Genomic DNA, 18,622 nt, shown 5'->3' with positions numbered 1-18,622 from the left:
TTGCATACTCTCCCACTCTTATCACATGCCACTGATGTGTATTGGAAGGATTTTCAGGTAGATAACCAACATGTATGGTTCTGTTAGGAACATACCAAACTAAATGCAAAGTGGCAATCAACAGCATAATGATGGATATTAGGAGAACTTTTCTTACATGGATATTTGATAGTGATCGAGATAGAGACCTCTACATTTGCAGAAATGATCATTGGAAGATGATCTATTAGGGATAATGCAAGACAATTTGGTTGCCCTTGCAAACAGTTGGCACAAATTTATTGATCCAATGAGCTCTCTCTTTGCTGAAAACATCTATAATTAATTTCACCAGGGGTACTTGAGCAGTTGGCTTGAAGGACAAACTAATTTTAAGATTAATCAATCCTTAAAATATTCTTCCAGAAATCATGATACCAAGGAAGATCTAAGTGAAGATTTCTAAACATATTCATGGTACTTCCAAATTATCTCTTATCCTGGTTATCAAATCATCTGCAAATAGCTGATTTTGGGAAAAGCATGCTCTAGGTCATTCAGACATTGTATACTTACTTGTTTCCCAACATTTTTAATTGCTAGTTGTTCTGGAGTCATTTTATCCTCCTCCTCTACAGCCTAGAAGGAAAATACATATTCGAATGTAAAGTTTATTATCTCAGCAAGACATTTAAAGCCATTTAGTATAAAGTTTTTAAACAGGGAGCAAAACAATTTTTAGTTGGCCTTTGTTTTATTAATATGGAGGAGTTACAGTACTCTAGCGTCACTATTCTCCACTACCTTGTTGTAATTCTTGGCCAAGTCCAGCATTTCTTTTACCACAGTTTCATTAAGTTTACAATGCTCACTGTAGTCTTGAAGTGTTAGGCCCTCCATCCAGCTTTTCTTATGTAAGTTCAACAACATCTGCAATGACAAATAGAACCCAAGATAAACACTTACTGACGAAATAACAGGATTTCAGCACAACTTAAAATCTTAAAAATAAATAAATTGTTTGAAAATCCTGCACAGATAACAACTAAAATTCTAACCTGTAGCAGGCCACTAAAATGCCATCAGATGGTATTTCAACACATCACAATGCCCATAACCTGCATCAAAAGGAACATAGCCACTTATATGAGATTGTGCCCCCAATAATCTCAGTGATTAATATCTGACAGTTAAGGTCTGCAAGAATGTATCTCACTTTTAGAGTGTTAACTTGATGATGTTGGCATGCTGAATTGATGTTAAATCAATGAAAATTATACTTCAGAAGGAAATTCTGCCTTCACTTGGTCTCTTGCTCCAAACACATAACATTAATGTGCCTTATCAAACCAGTCATAAATTTCCTAGATTCAACCAAAATCTGCTTATGGATATAGATGCAAGAATTATTAACTCTTCCAGGTTACCTTTCATCTGAGCATAATTGTAATATTGCTGTGACTTGGTTTCATAATGTTCTAAAATTCATAATGTTCTAAAATTCATTGCCAATTAAAAATAATCAAACAAGCGTAACCTGTATTGATGGATACTTTAAAGCCAATGTTAATGTTCAAAAGATATATTCCAAGGATTAATATCTGGATAACCTACAATGGAAGAAAGAAAGACTTGCAATACAAAGCACTTTTCATGACCATCACACATCTCAAAGTGCTACAAAGCTGGACTCAATTTTTGAAGTCTAGTCACTGCTGCATTGTAGAAAGCAGGACAGCTGATTTGCACTCAGCAAACTCCTACAAACAGCAATTCGATAATAACCAGATTATCTGTTTTTTTAATGTTGATTGAGGAATAAATATTGGCCAAGATACCAGGACTCCCCCGCTTTTTCTTTTGAATTACTGCCATGGGATCTTTTGTATCCACCCACGGAGGCAGATGGGGCCTGTGTTTAATGTCGCATTTGAAAGATGGCATATCCAACTGTGCAATGCTCCATTAATACTGCACTGATTTTGTGCTCAAGGCCTGGAGTTGGTCTCAAACCTGAAAATGCGATTCAGAAGGAAGAGTGCAACCAACTGAGCCATGGTTGGCCATCTAAGTCAAGATTTCATATCAGAACATACCACAATCCTCTCTTTAAAATTCATACAAAACCTTCACCCTTTCAGAATGAAAAGCAAAATTAAATATATGCAAGAGAGAGGTTTTTAACGGATGAGATGCACATTTGTTGAAAGATGCATACAGTATTCTCTATAGTAGTCCCAAGGTTTTTGAAAACATATTTCCGGTGTATTTAGCAATAAAAGTAACAAAAGCCTACTCGTGGATTTTAAAAGGGTTTCAGGAGTATTTGGGCTTATAGATAATTGACAACTTAAAGAGCATTCCCCAGCATAGCATGACCCAGCATGTAAAAACCAACTGCTATAGAAGTGCCCTAGTGACCTGCTGATACTGGTATTCTCACATAGTAGGCAACATTTCATTTCTTTCACGGGATTTAGGTGTCACTGGCTGCAGCAGCATTTACTGCCATTCCCAATTACCTGGGGCAGTTAAGAGTCAGCCACAGTGCTGTGGCTCTGGAGTAATGTGTAGGTCAGTCCAAGTAAGGATGGCGGTTCCTTCCCTGAAGGATGCTCCAGAACCAGACGAGTTTATCCAACAATGATTTAATGGTTAACATTAGACTTTTAATTGCAGATTCTTACTGAATTCAAATTGCACCATTTGCCATGCTTTAAAAGGATTTCACAGAATAATTTGTTAAGAATTTCAAAATGGTGTACTTACCATATTAGCCCATAATAAGGTAACAATGTGTCAGAAAGCATAGACATGAACCACTGAGAAGTTTTCATGCATTTTGGAAATAGTAGTATTTCTGAACTCTGAAAATATGTTTTTATCCTAGCACAATAATGTATTAATGAGCAGTTTACAATAGTCATAGAGCTGTACAGCTTGGAAACTGACCCCTCTGTCCAACTCGTCCATGTTGACCAGATATCCTAAATTAATCTAGTCCCATTTGGCCAATATCCCTCTAAACCCTTCCTATTCAGATAGCCATCCAGAGGCCTTTTAAATGCCTTTGTAACTGAATTTAGTTCAATGTTGTAATTGTATAGAGCATCTAAAGTAATTAAACAATTCCTAAATTAAGATGACATAAAGAGTCAGCTGGTGGCTCAAGTCATTTCATCCCTTCTCCAAGCAAGCTCGAACAAAAAGGCCTCAAAATGTGTATCTGAAGGCATGTAGGAATGAAGTGCACTGAACGTATGGACTCTGTGCATTTGCTGTTCTATGACTGAAATAGGTGAAATACCACCATAACTAGTATTGATATATTTTCTGTATATTGAAATGAAAGGGACATAATAAAGCTACTTATGGAACCTGGCTTTCAAGAGAGAACTGTACAGTTACATCTGTAAGGGAGTTTTGTTTTTAAGAGGAGAAAAGGCCAGGAAGTCTTTCCAGACTAAATGGAGGACTGTAAATATCTATGGTATCAATGGAAATATGTTTATACTGTTGGGGTTACAACAGGTAGAATAAATACACAAGAACATTAGGTTTGTTTTCAGCTCCGAAGAATCTAGGACAAGCAAGTTTTTTTTAAAAATTCAGTCCAGAAGACATCAGTATTAAGTTTAGAAGCAACTTCAGTTTCTCTTTTAGATGGAACATTCAGGTTTTAGAAAATTTCACGTCCACAGAATTGAAAAGGACCCATCAAAATGTCTTCACCCTTTATGGTAAGGAAACCGTCTGCAGTCAGTTGAAACCTTAAACAGTTGATATATGGGTGTAGTTCCACTGGTCCCGAGTCTCTAAAATGGACATCGGCAAATGACCTGAAAATTTGTTTTTTTTGTTTTAGAACTTGCTGGCTGTTTTGCATTTTTAGGTAGTCTTTTTTTTTATTATTTCTTTTGTGTAATAAACTGTTATTGAAGAAAAATCTTCAACTTTGTATGATTATGTCTCATCTCTAACCATCACATTAACTAACTAATCAAAAAAAAATCTATCAAGCCAAATTTAATTCTAAGCTCTGATTTGTCCAGTTGTATCATCAGCTGGGATCACAATGCTGCCTCAAACATCATCTAAAATCACACTTGAGATTTTAAGTAAAACTGTTTTCATAATCTTTGCTTTTTCGTATGGACAATGTTTAAAATGGTTATATTGTGAACTTGGAATTTATTGGAGCTTGAAAGGTAATAAGAATGTACAAGTAGTTTCACACAGCTCCCTTTCAACTTCTCCCCTTGCCTGAGGCATCATGACTTCAGGATAAACCACCAATCACCTTTCTAATATGAGACGGCAGGAGGGAAAGAGAGGGCAGGAGGGAGACAGGGCAGCCCAACGGCCCACTAGGACGATAGCAACTTTACATTTACCTTACAAGCTTACATCTTTCAGTAAATACATTATCTTCCAGAAACTAATGTCAAAAATGCCTTTTACGCATTGTTCCATTATTTTATAGAATCAGAATGATAACACAGAAGGACAGCTATTCAGCCCAGAGTTTTTAGAGAGTCTGAAGGATCTTTCAATTAGCCATAATCCCTTGCTTTCCTCACTGACCTTACAATTTTTCCTCTTTGTGTATGCATTCAGATGATTTGTCTGCATAAGTGGAAAATAATGAAACAACTGCCTTTAATCACAGATGTCAGTTGTCCCTTCAACATGATAAATCCGTCACAGTATACATTGTACACTGAAGATTAAGGTTGTAAACTGCTGCATTCATCGAGCAATAATTGTGCTATTATGACTGCACAGTGCAAAACAACTTTTTCTGGGCACATGTTTGTTCACTTTAATACATAAACATTTTGGTAAGATACCATGGTTTTCCTCCTTGAATCCATTCTCATCACACAACTACTGCCAATTTTAACTTCTCTCTTCCCTACAAGGTTCTTAAATCAAACTTCATCCCTGAGCTCCATGCTCTAATGAAACTTTCTGTTCAAGTCCCTTCAGTCTGAATTCCACAATGCTGATAGTATTCACACACTGGTCACACATACCCTACACCCACAGACCAATGACATTCAACATGGGGCACTTCTGCTGGCACAGTGGAATTCGTCATTGGTCTTCGTCCCACACAGCTGTGCACCCCTCCAGATGGCTGAGACTACATTGACCCAGGTGGCTACCTCAGACCAGGTTGGTTTAGTCTGGTGTTGTAGCCTCCACTGCTGGTCTTGGGGAAGAGGAAGTCTTGACTGCACCTCAAGTACGAGGACTTCCAGCTCACTTCCCACAAAGTAGAGCACCAATTTTTCCCTTCTCTAACATGTCTGGTGCCAAATCAGGAACTGTACAAAGCAGTATCAGACTGTCCATGGTTGTCCAGATGCATATGGGGGCCTGTTAAAGAGAGCATTGGCACCAGGTATGCAAATCCCTTCAGGGATATCCCAACAGCAATGAGTTCTTCTAGGTATGTCAAGTGCTAGAATGGGGCTAGAATAGGTTAGGGGGCATCTTACAACAAGGTAAGTAGTTCGTGAGGTTTGTTTGTTCAGATGTGGCAAGTGACCTCATTGGGCCTGTGGACAGAAACATGGTCAAAACAAAAGTGTCATTTTTGTCAAGACTCAACCTTATCCTCAATTTCCCTAGAGCTTTAAAACAAAACAAAAATCTATGCTTTGTACAATTCAGAACTTTGGAGGAAGCTAGCCTAAATATATTTTATACTTGAGTGTTACTTAACTAGATTACAATGTGAGAGAAAGCATGTTTTGGACCCCAAATCTAAGGAAGTATGTGCTTGCCTTTGAATAGGTCCAGAGGAGGTTTACCAGAATGATCTTAGCAATGAAGGGCTTATCATATTACGAGTGGTTGAAGACAGAGTCTGTGACAGTGAAGACAGTGAAACAAGTCATTGACTGCATTTAAGACAGAGATAGATAAGTTCTTGATTGGTAAGGGGATCAAGTGTAACAGAGAGAAGGCAGGAGAATGGGGTGGAGAAACACATCAGCCATGATCAAATGGCAGAGCAGACTCGATGAGTTGAATGGTCTAATTCTGCTCCTATATCTTATGGTCTTATGGAATCAAAGCTGAATAATTCCAACTTTTATGAGAAACTAAGATACAAGTCAAGCCCAACAGTCTAGGGATAAAGCAGATAATGAATCAATGATCTGATGAAGGGCTTTTGTCCGAAACGTCGATTTCGCTGCTCCTTGGATGCTGCCTGAACTGCTGTGCTCTTCCAGCACCACTAATCCAGAATTAAATTATTTCAGTTGTGCCTGGACCCACCAATCCTTTCACATCTGTTCTAGGAGATGACAGAGATTTGTTTATAGATCTGACTCTTTTCATTTCTGAATAGCTCATTTAGAGTCGCTCTTTATCATTATAGCAGCAAAGTATGCACTATCAATATTCAACTTCCATCATTTGATTTTAGTAACGAGACTCACATGGACTAAGTGACTTTAGAGAAGCAGCAGAATCGATGGTTCAGGCATAAGCCCTTCATCAGGAAGGGCTTCTTGATGAAGGACGCATGCCCGAAATGTCAATTCACCTGCTCCTCGGATGCTGCCTGACCTGCTGTCCTTTTCCAGCACTACACTCTCAACTCTGAGCTCCAGCATCTGCAGTCCTCACTTTCTCCTAAGCGATTTTAGACAGACAAACACTGATCTAAAGTGGCTGCAGCAATCCTGTGACCATGGATTGAGACAAGTTCAACAAATCAATGGTGAATAAATAAACTGTCTCAGGAATCAAAGATTATGGGGAGAAATGGACAGGAACAGGGTACCGAATATGATAATCAGCCATAATCAGACTAAACATTGGAACAGTCTTGAAGGGCTGAGTGGCCTGCAGCTGCTCTTATATTCTATGTTTCTATGACTCAGATTAAAATGTTTTAACATACTGCATAAAAGTTGTGGTCCTGCTGAGATTTTTCATTCACTGCACAACTGGACTCTAATCAACTAGAAGTGATGCTAATCAACTCAAAGCTGGTTAAAACAATGACAATGCATTTGGTGCACCAACCTTGTTATGACAACTGTGAAAGTTATATTATATAACAACTGCTCTATAATGGCAAACTCAGATAGTTTAAGAAAATGTGAAGTGTAATTAAGGGTCATCCATTGTTAATTATTTTTAACAATCTAAGATTTGAAGAATAAATGAACCATGACATGCAAAATAACGTTTTAAAGGCATAAAACCAAGATTAAAAATCCATCTTACCTTTTGCTCAAGTTCATTTTTCCGATAATTTATAGTGATAGAGTAGTAGTGCCTGTTTAATCCATGAATCAAAGCCTAAAAACATATAAAAATCCAAAGTGAACAATAGAAAGGGAAATAACAATTTAACAAAGTTAACTTGTTGTTGTGATTTATTCGCTGAAAACAAGAGTTCAAAAGGTGCAACTAGTGACAATTTCATAAACAAATAAAGATAAACAAGGAAATTTCTCATGTCAAATATATAACATCAGTCAATCATGATCAGATTTGAAAATAATCCTTAGTGAAATTCATTCAGAAACTAATTTAAGAGAAATGTTCAACTTATTTCACTTAACATATGTAACAGAAAGACTGAAAAGAATCTTGACTTTAAAGGTTAGCCTCAGAAATACATCAATAAGTTGAATGTATTTTCTGATATGTTCCAAATCACTTCACCATACTCCATATTTGTATCTCCCTGAATCAGTTAGATATTTATTAGTATCTTTGGAAACTTGCTCACTAATTTTCCTTTGCTACACAAAGCACCCAGAATCTTCTTGGCAATTAGTCTGAGAAATACAGAAAATTATTCAGTCTGCCCATGTAAGATTTTTAAAAATATTTTGAGAGCATAAGAACTCTCTGCGGTGCGCAGCTTACAAAAATCTAATAGGCAAAAATAGCTACTGGCAGGTTTAAAGGAAAAGAGCAGCAACATTTTCTAGTGGCTTTTCAGTGAGTTTAAATTGATACAAAATGCTGAAATATTGTATTACGCTTTGCTTTTTAAATGGAATCTATAATTGACATACATCCGTTCATTTACAAATAATTCATCCATCTTCTATCCTAAACTGCTACAACAGAAACAGAAACAGAAACAAGGTCAAGATTTTATTTTAAATTTGTTCATGAGATGTGGGCAATGCTAACTAAGAGGACTGCAAATCAGAGCTGAAAATGTGTTGCTGGAAAAGTGCAGCAGGTCAGGCAGCATCCAAGGAGCAGGAGAATCGACGCTTCGGGCATGAGCCCTTATGCCCGAAATGTCAATTCTCCTGCTCCTTGGATGCTGCCTGACCTGCTGCACCTTTCCAGCAACACATTTTCAGCTCTGATCTCCAGCATCTGCAGTCCTCACTTTCTCCTAGAAGATTTTAACCTACTGCGAATCCTCTTGCAAGGGTGCCTTCCTTGAAGCTCTCTTCCTCCCTCCTTATTCCTGAAGAAGGGCTCATGCCCAAAATGTCGATTCTCCTGATCCTTGGATGCTGCCTGACCTTCTGCGCTTTTCCAGCAACACATTTTCAGCAATGCTAACTAAGCCAGCATTCACTGCCATTCCCTGATACGGATATTGACAATGCCAGCAACCAACTGTAATTAAAGACTTGAGGACATATTTTAAAGTTCATTAATTTTAGAATATTTCTTTAAAAAGGTTACTCCACAAGTCAAGAAATACAATAATTCCTTCTACTTTAGTCTAAAAAAATAAGAAGGACTCCATACCAAAGATTCCAGAATGTAAGGTGTGCATGATAGGCAGAGGAGGCGGCAACCAGCATTCCCTCCAAGTTTCTTATTAGGTGCAGTTGCCTTTAAGGTTTGTGCTTGACAGGACTTCTGGAACTGAAAGTCAATGCCACAATCTGCATGCCAATACCAAATACCACATGGGGAACGTGTGCATACATGGGCTGGGCCACACATGTTCACAAGGAATGCTGTGACAGTATTAAGGATAATTTTATAGTGCTGGAGAGGAACAACATTCAGAGGAACTTAAGGATAGAATCTATTTTGTTAGAACTAAGAAACAAAGTACCTCACATTACTGGGGGTATTCTATAAATCTCCAACAACTGCTAAAGATGAAAAGAAACATATATGCAAGGAAATTACTGAACAGTGCAAGACATGGAGGGTTTTAGAGGATTTGGGTTATCCAAATATAGGCTGGGTAATGCTGTAAAGGGTACAGATGGGAAAAGTTTTCTGCAACGTGTTCAGAGAATTTTCTACATCAGTATGTTTCCAGTCAGAAAAGGAAGCAAGCATTGCTGGACCTGATTTAGGGTAGGTGGATCAAGTGGTCAGCGTGTCAATGATTGTAGTATCAAAAGATTTATATTGGCTATGTAAAAAATAGTTCAGAGTAAAGATAATAAACTGGGGCCAATTTTAATAGGATAAGAACAGATCTGGCCCAGGTAAACTGGAAACAAATAGTGGCATTCAAAACTGCTACTGAACATTATGACAGCCTTCAAAGGAGAGAGCTTAAATAAGTCAAGGTGCTTTCCCATGAGGAGGAAAGGTAGGATAAAGAAAGCTTGAGCTTCTTCCATAGTGATAAAGAGTAAAATGAAGCAGAAAAAAAAAGTGTATATGAAAGATGTCAAGTTGATAATTCCAATGAGAACATGTAAAAAGCTGTGAGGTAAAGAGAAAATTGAAATAGAAGCAAAGGAAGCAAACGAGAAGAGTTAAGTCATTCTCATCAACCATAGCGTAACCAAAAAGTTTATTACTGACCATTTACATTTGCTTAGTATCTTTAATGTTGTAAAATGCCCCAAGGTGCTTCACAAAAGCATTACTGAGTAAAATAAGACACCAAATTACCCAAATGAGATATTGGGACAAATGGCCAATAACTTAATCAAATATGTATATTTGAAGGAGCATTTTCAAAGGAGTGAGATACAGAAACAAACAGATTTCTAAAGGGAATTCTTGAGCTTAGGAGCTGGACACCTGATACCACAAAAAGTGGAGCAAATATGTCAAGTTTTAGAGGGTCGTAATGCCACAGGAGGTTACAAAGGTACGAGAGGCAATACCCAGGAAAGGTCTGAGAAAAAGCAATCTTTCATAAAAATTAAAGTTAAAAGTAAGAGCAGAAATAGGCTATTTGGCCCCATGAGCCTGCTCTGCCATTCATTATGATTATGACTGATTATCCAACTCAATAGTCTGTTCCTGCTTTATTCCTCATATCCTTTGATTCCTTTAGCCCTACGTACTATATTCAACTCCTCTCTGAAAACATACAAAGTTCTGGCTTTGAATGCTTTATGTGGTAGTGAATTCCACAGGCTCACCACTCTCCAGGTGAAGAAATTTCTCCTCAGTTCAGTCCTATGTGATGAACCCTATATCCTTAGACTGTGACCCTTGGTTCTGGGCTTCTTCACCTTCGGGAATATCATCCCTACATCTAGTCCATCTCATCCTGTTCAAATTTTGTAGGTTTCACTCTCATTCGTCTAAACTTATAGGATCCAGCAAATATAATCCTAACTGAATCAACCTCTCTTCATACGTCAGTCCCACCAATCCAGGAATCAGTTTGGGAAATCTTTGCTGCATTCCCTCAATAGCAAAAACATACTTCCTCAGTTAAGGAGACAAAAACTGCACACAATATTCTAGGTATGGTCTCACCAAGACCGTGCATAATTGCAGCAACCATCACTGCTCTTGTACTCAAATCCTCTTGCTATGAAGGCCAACAAAATATTTGCCTTCTTGACCGTCTGCTGAACCTGCATACTGATTTTCAAACAGTATATGAGGACACCCAGGTCTTGTTGCATGTTCCCCTCTCTCAATTTATAACAATTTCTGTTAAATCTGCCTTCCTATTTTTGATACCAGAATAATCTTGCATTTATCCACAGTATAACACATCTGCCATGCATTTGTTCAGTCACTGCACTTGCTTGAAACGTAAAGCATCTCTGTATTCATCTTCCTACCCAGTTTTGACAATCTGCAAAATTGAAGATATTACATACAGTTTCCTCATCCAAATTAATTTATATTGTGAATAGTTGTGATATCCACTCATGTGATACCTCATTAGTCACAGCCTACCATTCAAATACCTGGTTATGCCCACTCTTTTTTTTCCCCTGTCTGCCAACCAGCTTCTATCCATCTTAATAAATAATCTCCAATTCCATGAACTTTAATTTTACACACAGATCTCTAATGTAGGACTTTGTCAAAAGCCTCTTCAAAGTCCAGATAAACCACATCTACTGGCTCCTCTCACCAACTTCTCTGGTTACCTTCTTGAAGAAATCGAATAGACTTGTCAAACATAATTTCTCTTTTGCAAGTTCATGCTGACACTGTCCAATCCTGTCACTGTCTTCCTGATGCTTAGCTATTAATTCTTTCATTATGGACTCTTGCACTTTCCCCACTACCAATGACTGGTCTCCAATAGTCAGTTTTTTCTCTGCCCTCCCTTCTTAAATAGATTGGTGATGTTAGCTACCCTTCAATCTGTAAGAAATGATCCAGATTCTACAGAATCTTGAAAGATAACTGCCAAAGCATCTACTATGTCAACTGCCAATTCCTCAAGGCATTGTCAGACCGAGAGCCAATGCTAATCAATGGACAAAGAGGTGATGGGTGAATAGGACTTGTTGCAAATTAGGATTATGGGCAACTGAATTTTAGACAAACTCAAGTTTAGAGTGCACGACGGATGGCCAAGTCAGGAGAGCATTAGAACATCCAAGTCTGAAAGTAACAAAGGTATGGACAAGCATTCCAAAACAAATTCGCTCATGCAAAGATGGAGGTCAACAAGTTTATGGGAGTTCAACTCAATGCTCTGATGACGTACTTAAAGTACATTTTTGGTGACTCAACTCAGGGTCAAAGAAAACAATACCATTACAAACAATTTGTTTTGTTTAAAATCAGGCCCTACAAGAAGAATGTAGTTGGTGGTTAAGGAGCAGAGTTTATGATAGGGGGCAAGACAGTAACTTTGATTTTCCAACTGCTTCACTCGAGTTAAAATTTCTGCTCATCCAATGCTGGGTGTCATTCAAACTGACAGACAAAAGGGAGGCATTGGAGGGGCTGAGAGAGACAATGGTGAGACAGAACTGAACATCATCAATATACATGTGAAAGCTGACACGTTTTGTATAATGTTGCCAAAGGACAGTACACAGATAAGAATTAGGAGACATCCAATAAGAGGTCTCTGGAGGACTTGAGAAATCATGGATCCAAAAGAGAACGTACTGAAGGTGGTTCTCGGGCTGCAATGGGAATCCCAAGCAGTTAGATAGCATGGAGGATATGATTCAAATGTGTAAATGGCAGTAAACAGGTCATGTAGAAAAAGCTTAGTTTATCAATAGTCACTTATGGTGTCTTTTATGAATTTGATAAGTGTTAGTTTAGTTCTTTGGCAATCAGTGTGGACATTTGAAACTCAGAAGTAAGAGGAAATTAGTCATAATTTCATAAATTTGACTCAGAGGTACTGATTAAAGATTTCCCCGAATAATAGCACTGTTGTTCCATAATAAGAGGAAAATTGATACTGCCCAATTAGTTTTTATGCTTACTAGCCAAAATCAACTATCGTTATGTTCTTGCTTATAAATGTTGATTGGAAGTTTTTTTTAAATTTCCTAGCCTAGTTCCTGCTGCGTTTTACAACTTATTAACAAAAAGCATATAACATGAACTGAGTAAAATTACAACTTTCTATTTGAATAAAATGTTCTACAAAATCTAATTGTGTTTACTGTACTGCCTGTGATATCAAAACAAGTCCATATCAAATCCTGTTAACTAAAATTCTTGTGTTTCAGACTGAATGGAGAAATCTTTGAACTGGGAATACTTAAAATATTCTTGAGTTTTTTTGGAACATGAAGGGACAATCAGTTGATCTTAAATAGCTATTCCTCCTTTGATAACAGGTACAATTAAATGTATTTCCTAGGACATACTGATTTAGCTCTGTATCCACAGAATATCATTCCTACAGTAATCATTTGGAAAATATCATGAAATTAACAAGAGAGGTCATTACAGTACACAGTCACAAAAAGAGCAGGGACCTATTCTCCAGAAACATGCATGCATGGACTTGTCTATGCCCAGTCAAAACCCCTGGCACATTTCTGCTCATTATCTTTGACAGTTATAAAGACTTCATAAAAGTACAATTTACAACAACAAGCTAAGATCCTCTACAGATTTTCATGCTTGGTACTATCATATCATTAATGCATTCTTTTTCCCAACTGCAGTGTTTAATTAGGGCACACAAATTAAAAAGTCAGATAAAAAGTGTTGTAGGAATGCTTGATCCAAAATGGCCATGCCCAAGCCCAACTAATTAGTACAATATATGCAAGGCTAAAAATGTGAGGTTCTATGTACTGTACGCTGTGTGCACACAGCAACCCAGAATGCATTGCACAGCCAGTTCACAAGCTGCCCCCTTTATGTTCATGTACTTGCATGGGCATGCAAAAAATAAAAGGTACCATGCATACAAATAGATATATGCACACCACAAAAGTTAGAAGGGGCATAGTAAAGATCATGGTCTCAATGATAATAACTAGATCTTTTTACATTATATGAAGTCCAAATGTCTTCAGCAGTAATATATCGAAAAATAAAATTTAAGTTTTGCTTTCTCAAAAACTGTTTGTTTTAGTCGTATAAACTGAAATGTTAATTTACTGATGGACGCATTTACCTGGATAGATGGTTTGTTGAGATGTCCAAGATTTGATGTTGTTTGCCTCGGCTCATGTCCTAATACCATCATATTAGCATTGATCAGTCTAAAGGCATCAATAACAACCTATTTGAAGAAAACAAAGAAATCTCGTTTTATTTTAGCTTAAGAAAATGATAAAACCTTGATGTCACATCTGGCTCTGGCTTCTATCCAAACAAAGACTTAATGAAAAACCAAACAGAAGGAATTTCCTGCTGATTGTGTCATCGGCACACCACTTTATAACTTGTAATGCAAGGTGACATCAATTAAACACAATTTGCATGGAGCATCAGTGGGTGAATGTATAGTTATGAAAGTTTGCTCATCTTACAGCCGAGTTATTTTAAGAATTCCTTACAACCAAGAATTGGGAAGAGGGTAATATAATTGATTGATCTTGACTTGATACAATAACTGAATAGTCTGTTGTTCTTGAATATATTTGCCAGCTAGATCTCATCTAATCAATATGAATGACAGGGAGTGAATAAGACTGAAAGTGAGCACAGGCTAAGGGATTATATGTAAAGCCCAGCACTGTCACATCAATGAAATGATCACAATACTCGAAATGACAAGAAAATTATAGCCAGCAAGCAACTCCCTCTTGCATTCTACTCTCGTCATATGCCTTTGCTTACCCTGCTCAAATAAAGAGTCTGTCCCTTGTCTGATGGATTAAGACATCCCTCATCAGTGTCACAATCAGAACAAAAACAAAGCATGATAAACTGAAGGCAAGGTCATCTGTGATTCACAACAGGTTACTTTCTAGCTAGCTAGTTTTATAGTATCAATAAAATATTAATAATGAATATATTTTTAGTTTTAGACAGTAATAACTTACTCATGCTATTCATACATAATAAAATGCTAAATATTTATTCTAAACATTCCACTTGAGTGACAATATTTGAAATAGAAATAAAATGGTAAAATATTCCTAGCTTATCTTCACATAAAATCATGGATTTCTAACCCAGCTCCTTCTAAATACTCTAATCCACAACAAGACTTCTCTCTGGTGACACAGGAAGCAATCTTTTTCCAGCTCAAGACTTCCAATGTCAGAGTAAATCAGCTTCTGCTATGGAAGAGAAAACACTCCTCATCCACAGAGAAATATGTGGACAATCAGTGCAGGCATTAGGACTTTATTAGATCATTTTGCCAAATATATGTGTATTAATCATCCCATATGCATCCAATTTACCTCTCTGTGCTGTTTTAAACCATAGTTTCATAAACTCTATTCATCAAGAAAATATTTCCAGTTTATTTTTGATGCAGCATGCAAGCTATCAGTGTATGAGGAATAGAATAGCAACTGAGTACAGTGGTGTGTTAGAGATACTATATAACACAGAAGCAAAGAAAGAGTCCAGCAAATTAAATTAAGAAAACAATATATTGAAAATTTGGTTAATTAACTATTAGTGGCTCAGTACTTTGGACATTTTAAAAATAAATTTGAATATGTAGGACTAATACTGTAATAAGGCTAAACATTCTTATTAAAAAGGATATTAACATGAAATATGTTTACATGCAAACAAATTGCTCAAGTTATTTGTTTCCAAGTTCATAAAATGTCCAATAATTTAGTCCTAATGGCATTTTTTGTTTTGTAACCGACTTCACTATCGAGTGAGTGGAGAGAAAAACAAGGCTTCCACTTTGCTGTACATTATTGGCATGTCAAAACAAAGCAAGAATATTATGAATAATTATATGCAAATTACATGCAAAGCCCAACTAGAATAGAATTTAAAACAATTCTAAAACCATTTTAAAAGTCATTCATAAATTAACTTTGATATCATTCACAATCTGCACAAGATATTACATACATCAGTTGAATGGAACACTAATATAAACACAACTATGATTAAATTTATCTGCATTTCACCAGTTATAATTTAACTCCCTCTCTCCATGGTTTCAAGTCAACTTTTTAAGACAAGATCAATTTTCAGGTATTTCAAATCAATTTATTCCTGGGTTCAAGAATGCCCTACCTCTCATCCGATTTTCACCATCTCACAACATTAAACATAGACATCTTCAGGGCTAAACTTTAACTGGCTAGAAAACAACTTTGAAATTAGCTTCTGACAAATTAAATCTGACTTTTTGGAAAGCCTCTTCCAACCACCAAACCAACCAATGCATGATGGGATGCAGTAGAAAGATAAACATAATTTGACTGTCAAAATAGCAAAAGAGAATGAATTTGATCAAGTCTAGAAAACAGAAACAAATAAAAGGAGGAAAAAGAAAAGAGTAAGACAAAATATTGAAATTATTTAGTTATAAAATAATGATACCAATAAGTCTAGTTCTAATGTTTAAGTAATTCTTTGTCCATTTAGTCTTTCATGATATATGGGCGGCACGGTGGCACAGTGGTTAGCACTGCTGCCTCACAGCGCCAGAGACCTGGGTTCAATTCCCGCCTCAGGCGACTGACTGTGTGGAGTTTGCACATTCTCCCCGTGTCTGCGTGGGTTTCCTCCGGGTGCTCCGGTTTCCTCCCACAGTCCAAAGATGTGCAGGTCAGGTGAATTGGCCATGCTAAATTGTCCGTAGTGTTAGGTAAGGGGTAAATGTAGGGGTATGGGTGGGTTGCGCTTCGGCGGGGCGGTGTGGACTTGTTGGGCCGAAGGGCCTGTTTCCACACTGTAAGTAATCTAAGTAATCCCTAATTGTGCTGGAATGGATCAAGCCATTTCAGAGGGCAGGTAAAACCCCATTATGTTGGTACACAATACCAGGTAAGGGTGGCAGATTTTCTTCCTGAAGCACGTTCAATAACCAATCAAAAATAGCTTCATGGTCACATTAGATTCTTTGATCAGTTATGATTACTTTAAATGGCTGTGGAAAGGCTCAGGGTCTCAATATCCTAATTCACGTCCCTTCACAAAGCTATTTATAAAAATAGGTCTACCAAAGTTTCATTTAAACTTTCAAAGTGATCTTCAAAGTTTCTCCATCTTTGCTATGAGCAGTTCTTTTTACGTTTGTAATCCTGAGTGCCATTCAGCCCATCAAGTCCACTCTGACGTTAGATCATGGCTATTATATTTCTCAGCCCCGTTCTCCTGCCTTCTCCCCATATCCCTTGATCCCATTACTCAAGAAACTATTTCTGTCTTAAATAGACTCAAAGACTTGGCCTCAAGGGTACTCTGTGGCAATGAGTTCCACATATTTCCCACCCTCTGGTCACCCCTTCATTCTGAGGCTGTGCCCTCAGGTCCTAGTTTCTCATACTACTGGAAACATCTTCTCCACCTTCATTCTATCCAGGTCTCTCAGATTTCTGCAAATGTCAACAGAAACCCTCCTCATCCTTCTAAACTCTTACTGAGTACAGACAAAGAATCCTCAACCGCTCCTCATATCGCCAGAAATATTCTTGCAGATTCTCCCTGACCCCCAAGGCCAGCACATCTTTCCTTAGATGCAGGGCATAAAACTGCTCACAAATATTCCAAAACCTTCCAAAGCCTCAGCAGCACACCTCTGTACTTGAATTGTAGCCCTCTCAAAACGAATGCTAACATTGTATTTGTCTTCCTAACTGCAAACTGAATCTGCATTTTAACCTTTAAAGAATCCTGAACTAGAACTCCCAAGTCCCTTTGTGCTTCAGATTTCCAAAGCCTTTACTCATTTAGAAAATAGTTAACACCTCTATACTTCCTGCCAAAGTAAATATCAACTTTGCCACATGGTATTCCACCTGTTGCAACTTTTCTTACTCTCCTCGCCTAAGTCCTTCTGCAGCCTCCCCACTTCCTCAACACTACCTATCCCTTCACCTATCTTTGTATTATTGGCAAAAGTAGCAATAGTGCCTTCAGTTCCTTCATCCAGATCGCTAATGTATAACATGAATTGTTGCGGTCCAAACACTGACCCCTGCAGAACTCCACGAGTTACTGGCTGCCATCCTGGAAAAGACTGGTTTATTCTCACTCCCTGCCACATGCTCGTCAGCAATCCTCCACTTTGCTCCAAATGAACTGGGCTCTTATTTGGCAGCTTTCTGTGTAGCATCTTATGAATGGTCTCCAAGAAGTTCAAATAGATTGTGTCTCATATGCTTGTTGCCTTCTCAAAGAATTCTAACAGATTTGACAGGCAATACCTTCCCTTGATGAAGGTTTATGGACTCCAAGTACTCTGCAATCTTATCTTTACTAATAGTCTCTAAAGTTTTACCAATAGAGATCAGGTTAACCAGCATATTAAGTTCCCATATTCTACCTCCATCCCTTCTTAAATGAGAGTGAAGGGGGGGGGGGGGGGGCTGCATGTTTTCATTAGCCATTTCTAGTCCTCTGGGACTCTTCCTAACGACAGTAATTCCTGAAAGATCACCAGCAATGCCTCCACATTCTCAACTATCTCCTTCAGAACTCGGGTGTAGTTCATCCAGTCCAGGTGATTTATCTACCATCAAATCTTGCAGATTCCCAGTATCCTTTCCTCAGTGATGGCCACTACACACGCCTCTATCCCAAGACTCTCGAAGTTCTGGTTTGCAGTTGGCATCTTCCAGAGTGATGACTGTTGTAAAGTCCCAATTTAGTTCATTTGCCATTTCTTTCTTCCCCATTACTACTTCTCTGGCCTCATTTTCCATGTCCACGCTTGCTTCTCTCTTACCTTTAACACATCTAAACAGAAACTTGTGCAATCTTCTTTTATATTACTCACTTGCTGACTTTCATATTTTATCTTTTCCCCCTCTTACTGCTTTTTTAGTTATCCTCTGCTGGTTTTTGAAAGTATAGAAGCCAGAGGATTGGAAAGCTAACATTCACC

At 37.7% G+C, this 18,622-nt stretch overlaps 1 protein-coding gene across 2 annotated transcripts in view; it reads right to left on the bottom strand.

The window, feature by feature from the left end:
* Positions 1–18,622, bottom strand: part of psmd14 (proteasome 26S subunit, non-ATPase 14) — a 117,126-nt gene that overhangs the window by 12,219 nt on the left and 86,285 nt on the right. For both annotated transcript variants that reach the window (XM_072579460.1, XM_072579461.1), the window contains exons 7-10: positions 13,760–13,867; positions 7,231–7,305; positions 784–909; positions 556–618 (exon numbers count right to left, since the gene is read on the bottom strand). In XM_072579460.1, the coding sequence (XP_072435561.1) occupies positions 556–618; positions 784–909; positions 7,231–7,305; positions 13,760–13,867 (372 nt within the window). The remainder of the gene's footprint in view (positions 1–555; positions 619–783; positions 910–7,230; positions 7,306–13,759; positions 13,868–18,622) is intronic.

This window comes from Chiloscyllium punctatum, chromosome 10 (assembly GCF_047496795.1).
Source record: "Chiloscyllium punctatum isolate Juve2018m chromosome 10, sChiPun1.3, whole genome shotgun sequence".
Taxonomy (NCBI): domain Eukaryota; kingdom Metazoa; phylum Chordata; class Chondrichthyes; order Orectolobiformes; family Hemiscylliidae; genus Chiloscyllium; species Chiloscyllium punctatum.
This window is presented reverse-complemented; position numbering and strand designations above follow the sequence as displayed.